Source organism: Cynocephalus volans, chromosome 14 (assembly GCF_027409185.1).
Source record: "Cynocephalus volans isolate mCynVol1 chromosome 14, mCynVol1.pri, whole genome shotgun sequence".
Taxonomy (NCBI): Eukaryota; Metazoa; Chordata; class Mammalia; order Dermoptera; family Cynocephalidae; genus Cynocephalus; species Cynocephalus volans.
Window position 1 is genome coordinate 35,010,571 of NC_084473.1, and position 20,743 is coordinate 35,031,313.

The 20,743-nt window shown below is 33.7% G+C and overlaps 1 protein-coding gene across 3 annotated transcripts in view; it reads right to left on the reverse strand.

Moving 5' to 3' along the window:
- The window catches only part of HEATR5B (HEAT repeat containing 5B), a 90,838-nt gene that overhangs the window by 47,845 nt on the left and 22,250 nt on the right, over positions 1-20,743 (reverse strand). For all 3 annotated transcript variants that reach the window (XM_063077918.1, XM_063077919.1, XM_063077917.1), the window contains exons 12-22: positions 20,496-20,648; positions 19,392-19,491; positions 18,939-19,048; positions 17,738-17,901; positions 16,858-17,033; positions 14,451-14,556; positions 12,707-12,897; positions 5,512-5,671; positions 4,663-4,852; positions 2,855-3,024; positions 303-447 (exon numbers count right to left, since the gene is read on the reverse strand). In XM_063077918.1, the coding sequence (XP_062933988.1) occupies positions 303-447; positions 2,855-3,024; positions 4,663-4,852; positions 5,512-5,671; positions 12,707-12,897; positions 14,451-14,556; positions 16,858-17,033; positions 17,738-17,901; positions 18,939-19,048; positions 19,392-19,491; positions 20,496-20,648 (1,665 nt within the window). The remainder of the gene's footprint in view (positions 1-302; positions 448-2,854; positions 3,025-4,662; positions 4,853-5,511; positions 5,672-12,706; positions 12,898-14,450; positions 14,557-16,857; positions 17,034-17,737; positions 17,902-18,938; positions 19,049-19,391; positions 19,492-20,495; positions 20,649-20,743) is intronic.

Below are 20,743 nucleotides of genomic sequence, written 5' to 3' on the forward strand. Positions count from 1 at the left end.
ATACAGGGCAATATTCTTAGAGTTATTTGTCCCTTATATAGCTAAAACATCCTCAAGGTATGGCAGAAGTATTCTGATATTAAATGCTATTCATTTTTTTAAGCTGAAAAAGTTTTAAAAAGGTAAAAATGCAAAATAACCAAGAAAACTACACTGAAATTTTTAAAGTGATAATGGTTCTATTTAAAATAATAGGAAACTTGACCTCATTTCAACACAAAAATGCTATTTAATAAATAATACTCATTCAAAACGTAGAAGTATTTAAACAAAAAAGAATATTGATCGATATAATAACTTACTGGCACCACTGATCTCTTTGTCTCCTGAACTTTTTGCTAGGCTCATGGCATATTCACACACTTCAGCTGCTTCTCTTTGTGCAAGTTGCCGGAGACATGCCACAGCTGCCCGTCGAAGTAACAAATGGGAACTACATAAGTGAACCTGTAAAGCATAACAAGTTAGGCAAATTTTTTTAAAAAGTTATAATACTTTAATCTCACTAGCCTAATAAATATATATTAACACCTTACTTGTAATGAAGCTCTTCATTTAAAAACCTCAGTTGTTTAAAATATAGTCAAATGATGGCCCTTTGGCAAAATAATAATGCCAACAAAATATACAAAAAATGTTAGTAGCCAAAATAGCTGTCCCAAGATCTGTGCACTAAAACTCATACAATATACTTAGATGAAAATCCAGAAGGATGTTTTGCACTTCTTATTTTACACACGGTCCTACTAAAACCTGACAGATTTTTATCAACAAAATGTTTTATTTACTTCCCTTCCTGAAAATAAAGACATTTTGGAACTTTCAAATACCCCATGATTAGAACGCTTAAACATGGTCATATCAAATGGGAAGAACAAATGTCTTGGTCTCTTGGAATTTCTGCCTTTTTATCTGTATGATGGGAACAATGTCTACCTGCCTATTATACAGCTGCCATAAGAATCAAGTGACAAAACATGTATGTAGAAGAATACCATAGAAATTTAATATAATAACCATTACAGAGAATTGTAGCTAAAAGAATACACTCATCAAATTTTGACTAGCAGAGCTAAAGTGAAAAATAAAACACTTTCCAGTTTACAAAGTGTTTTTAAAAACTCCATTTCAGTGATTCTGAGGTGTACTTTTCTTTTTAACATCTATGATTATAGAGATGCAAAGTACAACTGATGGTATCTTATGGTTCCTGTATTTATCGAAAAGATGATCCTTTCCAAACTGAACTGTAGTGGTATCACAGTCATACATATATAACCGTATATGTGTGAATCCAGTTCGGGACATTCTATTGTGTTCCATTTATCTACTTGTCTATACTTGCCATACCACCCTTTCTTTCTTACTGTAGCTGATGGTAATTGAGCTGATAGTACATATACAGTAAATACTCCCACTCATTGGTCTTTAAAAGCCCTTTGCATTTGCACATAAAGTTTTTGTCAATTTTTCCAAAAACACCATTCCTCTACTCCTTTTGGCTTCTGTGAACAACACAACCTGTATTTTTCTTTTAATCTCTTCTTCATATTTTTTGCTGACTCCTTTTCTTTTCTAAATTTTAATCTCTCTCCAGTGATCTCAGCTACTCCTATATCTTTATTTGCCATCTAAATGTTTATGCCTCTAAATTTACCTCTCTTTTCTGAGCTTCAGACCCATGTAACTAAATATCCACAAATGTAAAACTTCTCCTCCAGTGTTGCCAACCTCAGGCAATTACATTACTATGCTTAAGTCAAAAACCTGGGCCACATTCTTTCCCCTTTTCCCTCAAAAAATTCTGTTAATCCTTCCTCTTAAATATCACTCAAATCCATCTATTTTTCTCCTACTGCTACAACTTAGAGCAAATCATAATCTTCCTCCTCTCCTAGAACACCATAATTCTTACCCTGTAGAGTCCATTTTTCATGATAATAGCAAGAATGAAATGTAAGAAGTGCAAATCTGATAATATTACTCCCCTGTGGAATACCTTCTAATGGCTTCCTATTGCTTGTAGAATTAAGTCCAAAGTTTTAATATACCTGGGAAGTCTGCACTGATCTGTCACCTGGCTGTCTAGCCTCATCTTGTGTCGCTCTATCATGCATCTCTCTCTTCTCTCTCAGCCTTAACCACACTAAGTGGTTCCTTAAATGTATCACATTTTTTTCCCATTTGGGGGCCTTCCACATATTTCTCCCTCTAACTAAAAATAGATGCTATCTATTCCAATATCATGCCCCTCTGCAAACTAACTCCTATTTATCCTGCAAATCACACCTTAAATATCATTTTTTTTGGAAAAGCTTTTCTAAATGCCTGGATTCTGATAGGTCCCCCTTATGCTCTCCTACAGCCCTTTCTAGCACTTATTTGTAAATGACTATTGTCCATTTTCCCTTGTAAACCATGAACTTCACTATGAGAGAAGCTTGATCTTGTCTCATCTACAAATGTATCTCCAGTAATTTGCATGGTATTTGATGTATACGTAGCAGGCTATCAATAAATATTTGCTGAATGAATAAATTAACGACTGTAATGATAGCAACAGATCCTTAGATTTTATCAGTCAAGCTTTAGAGAACAGAATTCTGAGCAGGAAAGACTAAAAACGTGGTGCATTCTTAGCCAAGAAATAAACAGTTCATCAAAATATTTCTTCAAAGGTAAAAGAGAAAACTAGTAAATTAAATAAACAGTCATAAAATGACTATTGAAACTGAAACTCTAGAATTCACAATCCAGGAAACTTACATTTTTTGTTTTGGCCCATTTTGATCTTTTGAGAAAGAAATTTAGAGCCTCCCTAAATAAATCAATGAATAAAATGCTTTAAACTTACACAAAGGCTAGGAACAAGACTAGATAGATTGACATGTCGTGGTGCAAACATGTGAAGCTGCTGAAGGCAAGATATGGCAGCTGCCTGAACGAGAGAATCCGAATGGTCCTGGGTTATTGCACAACCCACCAAACAAGAGGAACGAATTGTAGAAATTGTTGCTCCATTGCCTAGTTGCAAAATTTTAAAAAATGTAAAATACAATTATTTTAATATTTATAGAAAACTAAATAACCCCTCCCTCCAATTATTATTCTGTTTTGAAAACAAAGTTTGCAAAGTCCATAGTAATGATTTCAAAACACAATTGTATTTGGACGATAATAATGTATCTCTCAGGTCTAGCTAGATTTGTATTTATTCCCTAATAAACTATACTGCCTTTTATAACCATCATTGTTTTATTTGAAAGAGCCAGAAGATTTCTCTTCCTCTGTTCTCTATTAAACCAATATTATCACTTTTGTTATACAATAACTTCAAACCCTTTTTTCCTAATAAGATTAATGGCAATTTTTATAGAGATAATTAGGAAAAATAAATTGTAATATGATATGGTATCTATAAAATAATTTCATAATTGCCAAATATAAGTGACTTAAAATTTCTTACTAATGTAAAATAATGTGCTTTTATATACATACACAGACCAAACAAGGAAATCATAGAACCATATAAGACTTACATTCTAGTTTTATATGCATTTCCTTATTATTATCACTTCAGAAAACATTTGGTAAACACCTATACCTAATCAAAGGCACATATTTATTCTCTTTAAATCTCTGTGACATTCACAGGAAGAAATAATTCTCCTCCCTTTCCCAAAGAGGCCACTGGGTCCAAGAAATAGACATGTCTAAATCACATATTTTTCAATTCTTAGCATTCTTCCTCAAGATAATTTTTTTCCTCTTCTTTCTTTTTTTCAATTATCTGTCCAAATGAAGGTAATAAAGCATAGGGATTAAAAATGTAAGAAAAGGAAACTGATCTGGGCCTCACCTCTGACTCCGATCACTCTCTGCTTATATATATACATAAAACCCTGGAAAAGCTCTAACCTCTCTCAGCATCAGTGTTTCATCTGTAAAATGGAGATAATATCTATCTCTGGATTGTTATCAGAATTAAATGAGAAAATGTATTAAAAAGTTTGACCCACTGAAAGCATTTAATAAATGATAGAAGGAAAAGAAGAGAACTGTGAAAGCGGTTTAGATATTCAGGATATATCCACAATAATTTGCTGACTTGAGTGCTTAATTTAGCCATTAGTGTAGAATTAGTTCAGTGGAATTAAGAGGTAAGAACATAGGCTTTAGGATCATAAATGTACCACTCATTATCTACATAACTCTAGGCAAGTAAGCTTTTATCTGAGCTTATTTCCTCAAGAAAAATTAGATAATATTATCTACCTTATGGCAGCAGTTTTTCTAACTATGTTCCTGATCCTTAGAGTTCAAAATAAATGAAGCAAGAGTACATGAAGATAAGCAAATGGCACTCCAGGCCAAAGAAACACCATTTTTATCATTATTTTCATGGGGCTCCAAGAAAATTTCATTTAGAAATGTTTTTCCTGCTCAAAACTTCAAAAAACACTGTCACATCATAGGTTTATTGTAGGGATTAAATAAAATAGCACATATAAAAAGCTGACTTCCAGGCCTTTGGAAAATCACAAGTATTCAGTACATGGTAATTATTATTGTTAAGATTTCTTCAAGCAATATGATGTTGACATTCAGGAAATCAAAAGATAGTAATCATCTGTCTGGTTTCTTTAAGATAAATTTACTTACCCTGTAGTTCAGGGCCAACAGTGGTTATTATAGCACCCAAGCATCTACCCAAACACTGATGAACTTCTGTATGCGAAGGTGGAACTGTCAACAGCAACGTAAGAACTAGAGACAATGTTGGTTCTACATATCCACGATACATTGGGCCACTAGAATCCACTATCAAAGCAAGTGAATGAAGAGACCAAGTCTAGAATAAAATACAATTTTATTTTAGTTGTAAAGAATTATAGAGTATACTAAATTAAGTACACTGAATTGCTACATGCATATATTCTTAATATTTTCAGGCACTTCAATATGACGTGGCAAATCAAGACTGTAGGATATCTTCACACACACACTCTTGATCCTCACTGAAGTTATATTTATTTATGCAGAAAACGTTTAAGGAGAAACAATGAAAAAAAAAAATTCAAGGAGTACACTTGATTAAACCAGTGACCCAGGACCTGGGTCAGGGTGTTAGAGGAAGAGAGAGAGGACAGTTATTAATAAAAAACAAACAAACAAACAAAAAAACTTGATCAATCTAACAAATGTAAGGAAATACAAAAAAGGGAAACAAGTACAAAGAATAAAAAAATAATAAAAAGGAAATATATTTGAAGAAATGTATGTGAATGGGTAAAATACCCAGAATAAGAAAGACTTAAAGATTAGGTTGAAAAACAAAATCCTGTTATGTGCTATTACAGATAAGACTCATAAAACAGAAAGACAGAGAAAGACTCTACTAATATATTTTTTCTAACAACTTATCAGAGTCACTATTATTTTATAGAGCAAGTAACTTTCCTAAAAATATTATTTTTAAATTTCCTAATAAAAAAACCAATAATATTATACCTGGACTTCAGGAGATGTTCCATCTTGTGCTAGAGCCAGTAAAATGCTGACACTGGTCTTCAGATGTTGTCCTGAGCCTATACCACCAACATAACGATGCAAACAACCAAGAGCCAATGAATGACCAGTCCTAGATACAACATCTCGAGCTGATTTCAACCTGAAAAAAAGGTTATGCTTCAGGGACTGATTTTTCTATTTCTCTATGGTAAAAACAATCTTATGAGTCATACAAAAAAGGATTTACTCTGGAAATCAGAAATTAATTGATATTTTCTCATATTAAAAAAGTCTTATTTTTCTGCTTCTTTGTGTGTCTGGTAATTTTTAATTGGATACTGGATACTATAAATTTTATCATGTTGGGTACTACCTTTACAGTATTCCTTTAAATTCTTTTGGGCTTTGTTCTGGGATATAGTTAAGCTGCTTGGAATCAGTTTGACTACTTCAAGTCTTGCTTTTAAGCTTTGTTTTTTTTAGGGTGAGTTAATGTTGCTCCCACTACGGAGGCAATATCGTTCTGAGAACTACACCTCAGGAGGTCTTTCCACTCTGAACGGTGGGAACACAAGCTATTCTCAGCCTTGAGTGAGTTCTAGGGATTATTTCACCTAATTCTTTCCGGCGGTTCCTTCTCTGGTATTGGGTCGATTCCTTGCACTCAAGCACTGTCAGTATTCTGCCAAAGACTTTAGATAACCCCTCTCTCTGCTCATAGCTCTCTCTCTCTCTGTGCAGCCCTCTCTTCTCTGGTATTCTACCCCACACATTCTAGCTACCTTGGCCTCCCCAAATTCCAAATTGTGTCTCCTCAACTCAGGTTTGGGCTTCCTATTCCTGCATTTCAGTTTGGAAACTCTAAGCAGTAATCTAGAACTGTAGTGTTCTCCTTGTTTGCTTCCCATTTCTCTGGGATCACTGTCCTGGTGCTGGCTGCTGTCCAATGTCTGAAAACTATTGTTTCATTTATTTCATCTGGTTGTCTAGCTTTTTAAGAAAGGAGGGTAAATCCATTTCCTGTTACTCCATCATGAATGGAAGTGAAAGTCCCGTATATTTTTTAATGTTTATTTGAAAGAATAGATTTCATCATTTTATTCATATTTAACTTGTCTGTAGAAAGTTTAATGGAGCTACCCTCTATACCTCATTTTAAACAATGGAAAGGATCAAAGAAAAGAACATACATGACTACAACTCATAACCATGCACTAATGTCGTCGATTACTATTAGAAAACAGGACAAAATACCACTAAGAACAAAGCACCTGAAATAACAAAAGAGCTTAGAAAACAACTCTAGTTGCATTTTCAAAACTGTATAATAACTCTTGATAAGCCAATCCACAACCAGACTTCTGCCAACCTCATGAAAGTCAGGAGATGAATAATCATCACCAAGACTGGCTGGTCAGTTGACCTACTGCAAAGAAAGAAAAATTCTAAGTGCTGTCATAGAACAGATGTTAAAAAATGAAGCAATGAATAAAGGGAACTAAGTCTATCCTTAACAATATATATTTTTTTTTATGGCTCACTTCATTTATTGATATTTTATTCTTCATCTCTACCTGAAATATACTCAAGAAGGCTCATGATTAATCACTTATGTACCCAGTTAAAATTGAGGAAAAACAAGATTTCAGAAAAGAAGGTTTTGGGAATCAGGGGTAATACAGTTATTAGAAGTGAGTTTTACAAAAGACTTTGGGCTTCCAGAAAGACAATGCAAAAAGAGAAATATGGTGAATTTTAGAGTTCTCATTTTCTTTTCTTTTTTTTTTTTTAAATTTTATTTTGTCGATATACATTGTGGCTGATTATTGCTCCCCATCACCAAAACCTCCCTCCCTTCTCCCTCCCCCCTCCCCCCCAACAATGTCCTTTCTGTTTGCTTGTCATATCAACTTCAAGTAATTGTGGTTCTTATATCTTCTTCCCCCCCCCCCGGTTTTGTGTGTGTGTGTGTGAATTTATATATTAATTTTTAGCTCCCACCAATAAGTGAGAACATGTGGTATTTCTCTTTCTGTGCCTGACTTGTTTCACTTAATATAATTCTCTTGAGGTCCATCCATGTTGTTGCAAATGGCAGTATTTCATTCGTTCTTATAGCTGAGTAGTATTCCATTGTGTAGATGTACCACATTTTCCGTATCCACTCATCTGATGATGGGCATTTGGGCTGGTTCCAACTCTTGACTATTGTAAAGAGTGCTGCGATGAACATTGGGGAACAGGTATACCTTCGACTTGATGATTTCCATTCCTCTGGGTATATTCCCAACAGTGGGATAGCTGGGTCGTATGGTAGATCAATCTGCAATTGTTTGAGGAACCTCCATACCCTTTTCCATAGAGGCTGCACCATTTTGCAGTCCCACCAACAATGTATGAGAGTTCCTTTTTCTCCGCAACCTCGCCAGCATTTATCGTTCAGAGTCTTTTGGATTTTAGCCAACCTTACTGGGGTTAGATGGTATCTCAATGTGGTTTTGATTTGCATTTCCCGGATGCTGAGTGATACTGAGCATTTTTTCATATGTCTGTTGGCCATTTGTATATCTTCCTTAGAGAAATGCTTACTTAGCTCTTTTGCCCATTTTTTAATTGGGTTGCTTGTTTTCTTCTTGTAAAGTTGTTTGAGTTCCTTATATATTCTGGATATTAATCCTTTGTCAGATGTATATTTTGCAAATATTTTCTCCCACTCTGTTGGCTGTCTTTTAACTCTGTTAATTGTTTCTTTTGCTGGGCAGAAGCTTTTTAGTTTGATATAATCCCATTTGTTTATTTTTCCTTTGGTTGCCCGTGCTTTTGGGGTCGTATTCATGAAGTCTGTGCCCAGTCCTATTTCCTGAAGTGTTTCTCCTATGTTTTCTTTAAGAAGTTTTATTGTTTCAGGGTGTATATTTAAATCCTTAATCCATTTTGAGTTGATTTTAGTATACGGCGAGAGGTATGGATCTAGTTTCATTCTCCTGCATATGGATATCCAGTTCTCCCAGCACCATTTGCTGAAGAGGCAGTCCCTTCGCCACTGAATAGGCTTGGTGCCTTTGTCAAAGATCAGCTGACAGTAAGTGTGTGGGTTGATTTCTGGATTCTCTATTCTATTCCATTGGTCAGTGTGTCTGTTTTTATGCCAGTACCATACTGTTTTGGTTATTATAGCTTTGTAGTATAGCTTAAAGTCAGGTAGTGTTATGCCTCCAGCTTTATTTTTTTTTGCTCAGCATTGCTTTGGCTATACGTGGTCTTTTATTGTTCCATATAAATGTCTGGATAGTTTTTTCCATTTCTGAGAAAAATGTCTTTGGAATTTTGATGGGGATTGCATTGAATTTGTATATCACTTTGGGTAGTATGGACATTTTCACTGTGTTGATTCTTCCAATCCAAGAGCATGGGATATCTTTCCATCTTCTTGTATCCTCTCTAATTTCTCTCAGCAGTGGTTTGTAGTTCTCATTATAGAGATTTTTCACCTCCTTGTTTAACTCAATTCCTAAGTATTTTATTTTTTTGGTGGCTATTGTAAATGGGCAGGTGTTCTTGATTTCTCGTTCTGCATGTTCACTATTGGAGAAAAGAAATGCTACTGATTTTTGCATGTTGATTTTGTATCCTGCTACTGTGCTGAAATCATTTATCAATTCCAACAGTTTTTTTGTAGAGGTTTTAGGCTGTTCGATATATAGGATCATGTCATCTGCAAACAGGGACAGTTTGACTTCATCTTTTCCGATGTGGATGCCCTTTATTTCCTTCTCTTCTCTGATTGCTCTGGCTAGTACTTCCAACACTATGTTGAATAGGAGTGGTGAGAGTGGGCATCCTTGTCTAGTTCCTGATCTTAAAGGAAAAGCTGAAAGCTTTTCCCCATCAGGATGATACTGGCAGTGGGTTTGGCATATATGGCTTTAATTATGTTGAGATACTTTCCCTCTATACCTAACTTATAGAGGGTCTTTGTCATGAATGAGTGCTGTACTTTATCAAATGCTTTTTCAGCATCTATAGAGCTGATCATATGGTCCTTGTGTTTGAGTTTATTAATATGGTGTATCACATTTATTGATTTGCGTATGTTTTTTTTTTTTTTTGTCTTTTTCGTGACCGGCACTCAGCCAGTGAGTGCACCGGCCAGTCCTATATAGGATCCGAACCCGCGGCGGGAGCGTCGCCGCGCTGCCAGTGCAGCACGCTACCGAGTGCGCCACGGGCTCGGCCCTGATTTGCGTATGTTGAACCAACCTTGCCTCCCTGGGATGAATCCCACTTGATCGTGATGAATAATTTACATATGTGTTGCTGTCTTCTGTTTGCTAGTATTTTAGTGAGGATTTTTGCATCTATATTCATCAAGGATATCGGCCTGTAGTTTTCTTTTTTGGTTATATCTTTACCTGGTTTTGGTATCAGGATGATGTTTGCTTCATAGAATGAGTTTGGGAGATTTGCGTCCATTTCAATCTTTTGGAATAGTTTGTAAAGAATCGGTGTCAATTCCTGTTTGAATGTTTGGTAAAATTCTGCTGTGAATCCATCTGGTCCTGGGCTTTTCTTTGTTGGGAGCCTTCTGATAACAGCTTCAATCTCCTTTATTGTTATTGGTCTGTTCAAATTTTCTACGTCTTCATGGTTCAGTTTTGGGAGCTTGTGTGTGTCCAGAAATTTATCCGTTTCCTCCAGATTTTCAAATTTGTTGGCATATAGTTGTTTATAGTAGTCTCGAATGATTCCTTGTATTTCAGATGAATCAGTTGTAATATCGCCTTTTTCATTTCTAATTTTGGTTATTTGAGTCTTCTCTCTTCTTCTTTTTGTTAGCCATGCTAATGGTTTGTCAATTTTATTTATCTTTTCAAAAAAAACCAACTTTTTGATTCGTTGATCTTTTGAATTGTTTTTTGGTTTTCAATTTCATTCAGTTCTGCTCTGATCTTAATGATTTCTTTCCGTCTGCTAACTTTAGGTTTGGATTGTTCTTGTTTTTCTAGTTCTTTAAGGTGAAGTGTTAGTTTGTTCACTTGCCATCTTTCTATTCTTCTGAAGTGAGCGTTTAATGCAATAAATTTCCCCCTCAATACTGCTCTTAACAATATTTCTAATACATCCTTGGATAAGTAATCTCTACCTCTCTAAGTATCAGTTTCTCTATCCATAAAATGGACATTAACATTACTCCTACATAACGATCATTTTGAGGAATGAATAAAATTAAGAATGAACGCAATCTGTGAATTCTAAAACATTCTACAGATTAGAAAGATGCCTTCATGTTATTTCTCAAAAAGTAACAGTTTAGTGAGCTAAAAAGCAGAACCAATTTTCTCAGTAATAATTATCTATTTGATAAAATAAATAACCTAAGATACAAGAATATACATTTCCCAGAGGTCTCAAAGTGATTTTTAATTTAAATGGAAGCAAATTCAATCAGCAAGTTTTTTTTTTTTTTTAAACTAGGTCTTAAGCAATTGAAGCTACTCTCTATTAACCTACAATAGTTTATAGGAATGATTCCTATCTTAATTTCTGTGAATTTCTGTTTTAAAGCTAAATTGGAATAAGATTTCAATGTGCAAATATAGCTGACTAATCTGTAGGTATAGGTGATTTTGGCTTTTCATAGTCAGATATTATATCATCAAGAGATAATGTTGATGAAAATAGTCTAATGTAATGAGGCTGTAGGAAACTGAAGTTTTTTCAAAATACGGATTTTGTCAAATTTAAGATACCACAGATTTTTTAAAACTGTACCATTATTTTAGATAACAGTATAAAAGAAAAAAATCCGGCCAAGTAATTATGACATTTCATAGAGAATTTTTTAAAAATCCCAATATCAGATAAATTAAAATATGAAAAAATGGGTAACTTCAATCTATGTAATAATTAATTTCAGATAATGATCAATTATTTTAAAAAGCTAATGAAACTAAGCACTAATAATACTCACAAACCATTAAATGGTTTAAATTAATGAAATGTTCCTTTTGTTTCACCAGAGTATGTACAAAATAAATACAATATGTTACAGATACTGAGGACACTTAAAAATTAAAACCCCTTGTAACTAAAAAAAAAATACAATTCAAGAGCTTTCCAAAGAAACACACTCCTATTTTACCAATTATCAACAGAGAATGAACCAAATGAATTTCTACGATTGGTGCTGTCTTTTAAAAAATCTTTTAACAAAAGGTAATTTCAGAACCAATGACAAATACTTGGAAAGAGCAAAACTAATCTATTGCTAGAAAATAGAAGTCATTCTACAGAAGATTAAGTGGGAATATTTTAACTATTTTCTGCCTGCTTATATTAGACTCAGTGATTCAAACAATACACTGGGGCATTATCCTATAACCAGCCAAAGTGCCATTCATGTGTGAAGACAAGGAACGTTATTCTCAGATATGCAAGAGTTCAGAAAATGCTTTTTCTTCAAAACTACTACTTCATAACCACTGCGTCCCACTCGTCTTCTCTTGTTAATGATTATGATGTAGTTTGGTATATTTACTACTGAATACGTATAATAACAAAGAATGATAATTTACATAACACATCAGTGCTTGACCACCCTTGATCTTTAATTTCTCTACTTAAGTACTTGATTAACAACTGGACAGTCACTAATAATTACATCTTATCATCTTAATCATATTTATTTGGATCTCTGAGATCACTCTTTATAATATGCGAAGAAATTTTTAAAACCTAATGCTTAACTTTTTCCCATTTCAGGGATAATTTAAGAGATGATAAACTTGGTAGCAGTTAGAAAAGGAATGGCTTATTCCAAAAAGTGAGTAAATAATAAAAAGAATAATCAGGGGTAGGAGAAGACAGAGGGAAGAGAAAATGACTTTAAAGCATGTCCTAAATGAGTACACATAACTGAGAGAAGTCCTTATTAACATGTCTTCTTGATTCCATTATGAAATATTTAAGAGCTGTATTAGAAGCCCTCCCCACATTTAAAGTATCTAACATATTATAACTTTTCCAGATTGAGTTTAATCAATTGTTGAATTAAAAATTGAGATCATTATGAAAAAACACAATATATTTTTACATGCTATGCCTTTTGGAAAACACAGAGCCCCATTAATAATTATTGATTACTTAAAAGACATTTTTCCCAGTATGAGAAACTTGTTAGTAGAGACTCACTTACTTGTCAAAGCTATACTGGGCCATTCTAGCAATAAAAGTTGCTTCTCCAACTACCTGAGCCATTCTTCCAAGAGCTTCCCCTGCTGCACATCGCAAGATGGGGTTCGGGTTGTCAAGAGCACCCATAACCAGTGTCAGAGCAGATTTACGAACTTCTTCAGGTCCTAAAGTACTTTTGTTTTCAGCTAAGCCCTACATTTATTTTAAAAAAATAAATAACAATAGGAATTCATAATTCATGTAAAATAAAAGAAAAAATGTGCTGCATATACATATATAGATATATACATATGTTTTCATATATTATTTTCTTCAGTCAACTTTCACATGTATACATTAAACATAGAATCAGCGCCTGTTAAATTGACAGTAATCACTTTCCTAAATATGACTTCAGAACATGATATAGTAACATAGTAGTAGACAGATTGGCCCTAAAACCAGCAAACCCTGAGAATGTCTCTATCCACAGACTAATACTTAAAAGTTGCTTTTATATCTATAAAGGACACTATAAATCTATAAATCAACCATTATTTAACTGATTGAAATTTAGCACTCTAACTTTAAAGGAAAATGCCTGGTAAGTATGAAATTTTGATTCATTTATATAAAAATTCCACAGAAGACGATTATGTTTTAAAGAATATAATCAATATATATCTAAAGACAAAATAAGGGAAAAATAATCAGTAACTGAATGTTGATACAGTCTGTTCAAAATACTAAATGTTACTAATGTATTGTATTAACGTTATCTCTGTTGTAGCTACATTTATTGTCCTGGAACTTAGTTTGCTTACTTGAGACCAAAAATCCAAGTCTTGGTGCACCTGGGGAAAATGTTAACTACAGCAGAGGCATTAGCACATCTATGACGAAAAGTGTAATCTGTACAGAAATATTGCAGTTGGTTCGCTATTACCCCAACCACTGAGGGAGACCATGACCACCCCACTCCTTTTTTAAAAAACTCAGATGTCACTATTAGTTGATGGTCTCCAAATAGGGCATAAACTAATGGTTATATAAATGGTCCAGACCTATATTTTTATAACCAATACCTATAATCCTCTTCCCTGATGTTTGCAAAATGACTTCAGACACGTTCATTTAAACACTTGTATTTGCTACCATTTTACTTTAAAACAATACCTATAATAAGTTTAGGGCTGAATAATATAAAAAATTTTCAAATATATTACAGAAGACTGCATAGTATGAGGCATGAACTCTGTGAGGTAGGCAAAATATTTGTTATTCTTCTACATAAAAGCAGAAACTGTGGTTCAAAAAAGGTTAAAGGAATTCCACTAGACAGAAACCTAGCCAGTAGCAAAATGAGAACACAATCTCTAAATGCAGCATTCTTTCAACTATATAACACAGCTTTCTCATGATTTATGGTCTAAGCCACAAATCAAACTTAAGCTTTGATTCTAACTTTCAGTAGACTATCAGATTCCACTAGTCAGACATCTCTGAAAACTCTGAAAGAAATTACTGGCACTTGCAAAATTTGAGGTTCAAATCAAAACATGAACTTTAACATTACTAAAAAATAAAATTCTTAATTACAATGGGCCTAATATAAAGTTTCAAGTAATCTAAATAAGCTACTATAAAAGCACAGTTATCAAGTGACACACATATAAATATCATAATAATCTCGATATGTCTGGCTTATTAAATACATTAATTAAAATCTCATTTCAGAATATTTATTATGTTTTAAAAGTAAATACCTTTAGTGCACTAAGTACAGCAGTAAATATATTAAGCTGCACAGCCTGCTGGCGGACACCTTTGGCTTGTTTAACACATTCAGCAAAGTGATCCAACATCTGTAATCTACATAATAGGATAAAGATCACATTAGTGACATTTTTTACTCAGATATGACTCAAAAAAAAAACAGATAAGAAAAGTACAAGCTAAGTGTTTAGCAAATAATGCCCCATGCTGTCTCTTTTCTATTTCATTACCAGATCTCCTCCTTCTGAATTAGTACATGGACATGCGGTTATTAACTGGAATAAGACAAGAGACTAAATATTAAGCTTCAATTAGCAAAATAAGGTCATAACTGCAGTGGTCTTCAACATTAACACCAGGTCCAACAAAGTACCTGGCATATAGTAGGTGCTCAAGATTTCTTGAATAGAATAATGATCATTAATTACATATCTCTGTGGAAGATTAAGTTAGAAATTTTAAAAAGTGACATAATTTCTTCTTTTTTAAAAATACTCTTACACAGAAGAAAATAGTACCTCATGTCTGAACCTCGGAAGCTATTGGCAAACCAAAAGATTTAGCTTTGGTCAATTTTTTTAAAAAGTAAAAAACCAGAAATGAATTGGTTTTTATATTATTTTAAATAAAAATTGAGACTGAGACTGTTAAAAAAAAAAAATCATGGCCATTTTGACTATTCTGATTAAAAGAGAGAGACAATTCTTCTAAAACAAAATGGTGTAGAGCAAAGGAATCCAGGGAAGTTGATTTAGTACTAAGATACTATGACCTAAAGCAGGAAATCAAAATCTCTCTATGGTCAGTATAAGGATTTAAGCTCAATTTAAAATGGGCCATAGATCTCAGGTTAAAGCATTCTTCAGAATCTCACAGGAAGAAATAACCTAGCCTACAGCATGAACTCTAGTTAGAGCTACATGGGGCTGAAGTTGACTACTTGTGCACTTGCTCTGATATAGGTACACATATTCTATGCATGAGAAAGCAGGGCATTATTTACACTGCTAAACCAAGCACACACACAGAGTACACACATGGTCTCCAATACTACCATTAAGTATCATTTGCCTATACCTGACTTCAAATACATAACATTTTTAAGAAAGCTTATTTAAAAACCAAATTTTTTTTCCTCATTATAAAAAATTTATTTCAATTAATTTGAAAAATATTAACAAAAAGTTACTACCTAGAAATAACCACTGTTACCCTCTAGCACATTTTCTTTTGGGTCTTTATCTTAATGCATACACATATACATATGTACTTGTATACACATGTACATTTTTATGTACTTTAATAAAAAAAAACTAGGATCGCTTCCTGCCTTTTATTTTACCTTTAACATTGTATCATGAGCATTTTCTTATATCAAAGCATTGTAAGAAAGTATTCCAGTCTTCTGACTTTCCATTATTTATTCATTCATTCCCCCATTGTTGGATATTTCTGTTATTTATTGTATTTTTAATAGAATATATTTATTTATACTTCGCTTTGTTCCACAAAAGTGATCATATAGTGTTAAGATGATACTCTATTTCAGCTACAGCTCTCATAACTAGCTGTATATCTTTGGGCAAATGACAAACTCTTAGATATGGATTTCCTTACATTTAAAACAAGGATGTTAGAGTAGATAAGATTCTTCCACCTTTATTGCTCTTTAACATTTATTTGGCAACCAAATAATCTTAAAGATATCTGGGTAAAGTAAAATTTCACATTTAAATCTTTTGCCCCTCAAATTGCAATTAATCGAATAACCTACATATTTAAGATATATTGATATTTATATACAGATAAAACAATATTCTTGCATTAATTCATTTTTGCTTTTCCTTTTGGGAAAATCACCATAAATATACAAAACATGTACTAACATTAGAAATAGCGCCTGTGGGTATAAAATATAATAAGCCAAAATGCTTCTATTACAAAAAGAACCAGTTATGTTAATTTCTCAAGTTCCAGACTTGAACCATCTCACAGACAAATGTTATTAGGAGTGGACTTCTCAGTAACAAAACTTCTTCAGTAACAAAAACAACCGGCTTAGCAAACTGATGTCCCTGTTTAAAGATATAGTTGAAACCTATTTATGAACTGTCAAACAAACTACCATAATGAAAACTTTATTGTACAAAACATAGTCCACAATAGAATGATACCAGATGCTAATAAACAGGGTCAAATCTTAAACACAGTTTCAAATTATCCAGAATTTGCATGCAATTTATTTTATCATGTATGTGTTATTTATGTTAGCAAATTTATGAAAGTATTATTTAGGTAGTAACTTGCCTTATTGCAGAGTTACCTGGGATAGGAAAAATCTACTTTTTGAATATAATTTATATTTAACTAAAATGATCGGATTAGCTTTATACTAACCGGTGTTTATAAGAAACATGAGGAAACACTACACCAAAAAGAGCCACAGAGGCATCGATGACTGAGACTCCAAGAGGGAGAGGACCCGGTACAGCTTCTCCAGCAGGTATTCGTAAATAAATGGAAGAAGGATCATGCTCCAGAGCCCCACTTCCAGATGCACTGTTTGGCTGGAGCTGCAAAAGAGTGACATAAAAATTATTCAAAATCTACTTTAGAAAATTTATATACTAAGTATTGGGTGCGAAGAATAGAGCAGGGGAGAAAGGAGAAAAGGCAACAAAAAAAGAACAACTGGATCTGAAAATTTTAAAATAGATAAAAATATAATTTGGCCACTAAAAAAAGTCATCAGTAACACCTCATACAATTTTAAGAAAAGTCTTTTTCATTCTAAAACATTTTTAAAAAACACTAACCTTAATGTCTGAGAAAAACAATATCAGCAATAACTTAAATCCACAAGAAATTATTTAAAAGGGGGCTTTAGTCACTGTTTTTAAAAAGCACATAAGACACAATGTATTCAGTGGGCAAAAGAGGTTCTAAATCTTCAACTTACTAATTCTCATTCCTCTCCAACCTGTCACAAAACAAAACAAACTAAAACAAAACAAAATTCCAGTAACCGAAAAGCCAGTTAAAACTGATCTTTGCCACAGCCACCACTACTAAATAAAGACCATTTGCCAAACTCTAACTATGTCTGTTTACCTTTTTTTGCTATTCATCCACCACTAGGATGCTATCTTTCAGTGTCTAAAAAAGCTAAACAAAAATTTAACCTTAGTCTACAATATTTTCCTCTTAAATGACAGTGTGTAATAGGATCACTGTTTTAGATTAAACTAGGATTTCATTTTCCTGTATGGTTTACTACCTGGTCTTCAATTGACTTATGATCTGTTTCTTGAAGCCAGGAACCAAGAAGAACACTATCATCATAGTGGCAGAGGGATCTGAGGAGGGAAGTAGTTGTGTTGGCTGAGTTGTCAGTCAAAGTGAATTCTGCTACCAGTTCTCTAAGAAGTGCATTGAAAGATCCTAAGAAAGAGAACTTTGTATTAGATTAAAGAAGTAATTTTTATGAAAATTACAATCATTCCCCACAAAGAGCAGCAATATGTTCAAAAGGGATAAAAGAATGAAGTCCCTATTCCCTTTTTAAAAATCTATATTAAATATTTTAATGTTGGTTTTAATATACAGTCATGGTACTTTTTTATTACTATATTATGCCTTTTATCTAATTATTTAAAGTAACCAAAAAAACTCAAATAGAGGAAAGATCCTTTAAATATAATAAATGTGACATGACCATTATTTGTTATTCATTGCCCGGTAATGTACAAACACTGAAACAGAGCATACCAAAATTCTTAGGCATGGTTGTACTGCAGAGAAATCAATGGTTTATTTTTAATTAATATTTTATATAATATTTGATTTCTGCATAGAACATTACCATTCTCCCTTCAGATTCCTAAATTATTGGCTATATTAAAATATATATAAAGCAGTTTAAGACAGCAATTAAAAGCATAGGCTTTGAAAATAAACCAGCTGGGTTTGAATCCAAGCTCTGCCACTTATCTCTAAGACTCAGGCAAGTTACTTCACCTCTCTATCAGAGATTGTTCATCTGTAAAATAGAGCTAATTGCCTCATAAGTTGGGTTAGAGTCAAAGGAATCAATACATGTGAAAGGGTTTAGAATGGGACCTGATCACAGTGAGTACTCAACAAGTGTCAGCTATGTATGAGGCAAAGTAAAATGGTGGTCTTCCTTTGTATAGGGAGTCAGTGGGAGAGCCTTGGTCGGATCTCTATTAATACTGTAAAGAACTGGAAAGGCATATTGAAGAATTTTTATCAGAAACTGCAAAGTTTAGGGCCAGCCCCGTGGCTCACTTGGCAGAGTGCAGTGCTGATAGCACTGAGGCTGCGGGTTCAGATCCTATATAGGGATGGCCGGTGCGCTCACTGGCTGAGTGTGGTGCAGACAACACCAAGCCAAGGGTTGCAATCCCCTTACCAATCAAAAAAAAAAAAAAAAAAAAGAAACTGCGAATTTTATTTACCTTCATAAGTTTTTGGAGGCAACAAAGCCAAGATATCATAAAGTCTTAAGCGGACCATTGCAGCACTAGCTTTCAGATGAGCTCCGTGGGCTTTAATTACAGATGGAATGCTAAAATGTTAAAAAGTATAGTTGATATCAGCTTGCTAGAATAAGTATTACCTATAAACATTATTTTAGCAATGTATTAATATGTCAAAGTACACTGATAACTATTACATTTTCGTTTTAGTTTATTTTGTGATCTTCACTGTTAATAACAAGAATACCTTAAGATACAATTGTATTTCAATCCACATCATTACTATAATTTTTAAAGTCACATTACAAAAGTAAAGTTTTATATGTTCCCCATACGACTCTAGAAGGAAGTATAAAATACGACTGAGAATTATATAAATAAATAAATTAATATATGAAATAAGATGTTAACCTGTCGTAATTGTTTACTTACTGTGACATCATAGTCATGGCACACTCAATAGGAGTCATCAATTTTCTAATCACATCTTCAGTTAGGAGCTCAGGACAATGTGCAACAAAACTCCTCATGGCTAGATAAATAGTTTAAAAGGACAGATTTGGAGCAGCTTTTGTGAACATGAATAAGTTTATAAAATTATAAGGTTCTGAAACTAGGTCAAACCAAAAGAAAAACAAGCAACAAATACAGAGAAAAATCATTAGGGAAGGACAGAAGAAGGGTGAACAGCAGAAATGTAGAGAGGGAAGATATTTGTTAGGGAGATTTCTGTGAGTGGGAATTCAGAGAACTATAACCCCACAGGAATTCAGATGACTACAAAGAAAGCAATCTTAAGACAGAACCAGAAGTGAAGGAATATCACTCTGGCCCTTTAGCAATAGAGCAAAGTCTAAAACATCTCCCCTCAGTTTTGTGAGACGGTTTTGTGGGAGTAAAACTGACACCTTGCCCTGCTGCCCTGCTGGTTAAACGTGTCTCTCTCTCAGTTTGGAAAAAGAAGCATTTTTCACCCTCAGATAAGCCAAAAAAGAGCAGGGACACCCAATATAATTCTGGTTCCTGAATTAAACAAAACTTGAATCTCTCTTGTAAGTTGCTGACTCCTGGACAAAAACAACTGTACCCATATTTTGTAATGCTGAAGTCTGAAAAATACATCAATGTGTGCAGATTTGATAATAATGTGAAAAAATAGCTATTTTTCCATTGTGAAAAGAGTAACTGTAAACTCAATAACCGAGTTTCTTTTTCCCTTAAAAACCAGTTGGGTTTTTTTACGTGGTGACTCAGTGCTTCTGTAACAGGTAAAGACTGCAACAACCGGGAATAAGAGGACTGGGTTCTAGCTCTTGTCTTAACACCAACTCTAACCACTTTCTCAGAGTCTCAGCTTCATTTTGATTACAAAATAAGCAAACTGGAGTCAATTATTTATAAGGTTTCTTTCTAAATCTAAAAGTCCACAAATTTACCATTACATATTAAAAAAACTGAAACAGAAATTTTCCTTCACTTTACAAATATTTTAGTGATATAATAACATTCTGAAAGTGCAATCCTTTCCGTTCTTACCACATAAAGCTCCAGCACGACCTTCCAAAGTTACTTGCCAGGTAAAGGAATCGCCCCGGGCCTTCTCGGCCTCCAATTCCTTTAAAGAACGTGGGAAAACATTTCGCCACAATAACAACATCTTGGGCAGATGGTAACGAACGACAGATGGTCCTAACCAAGAAAATGAGAATGCAAAACCATATCTGTATATAACATATACTACAAATGAAAGTCAAATGGGCCCATATAAGCTTTAACAATCTTTG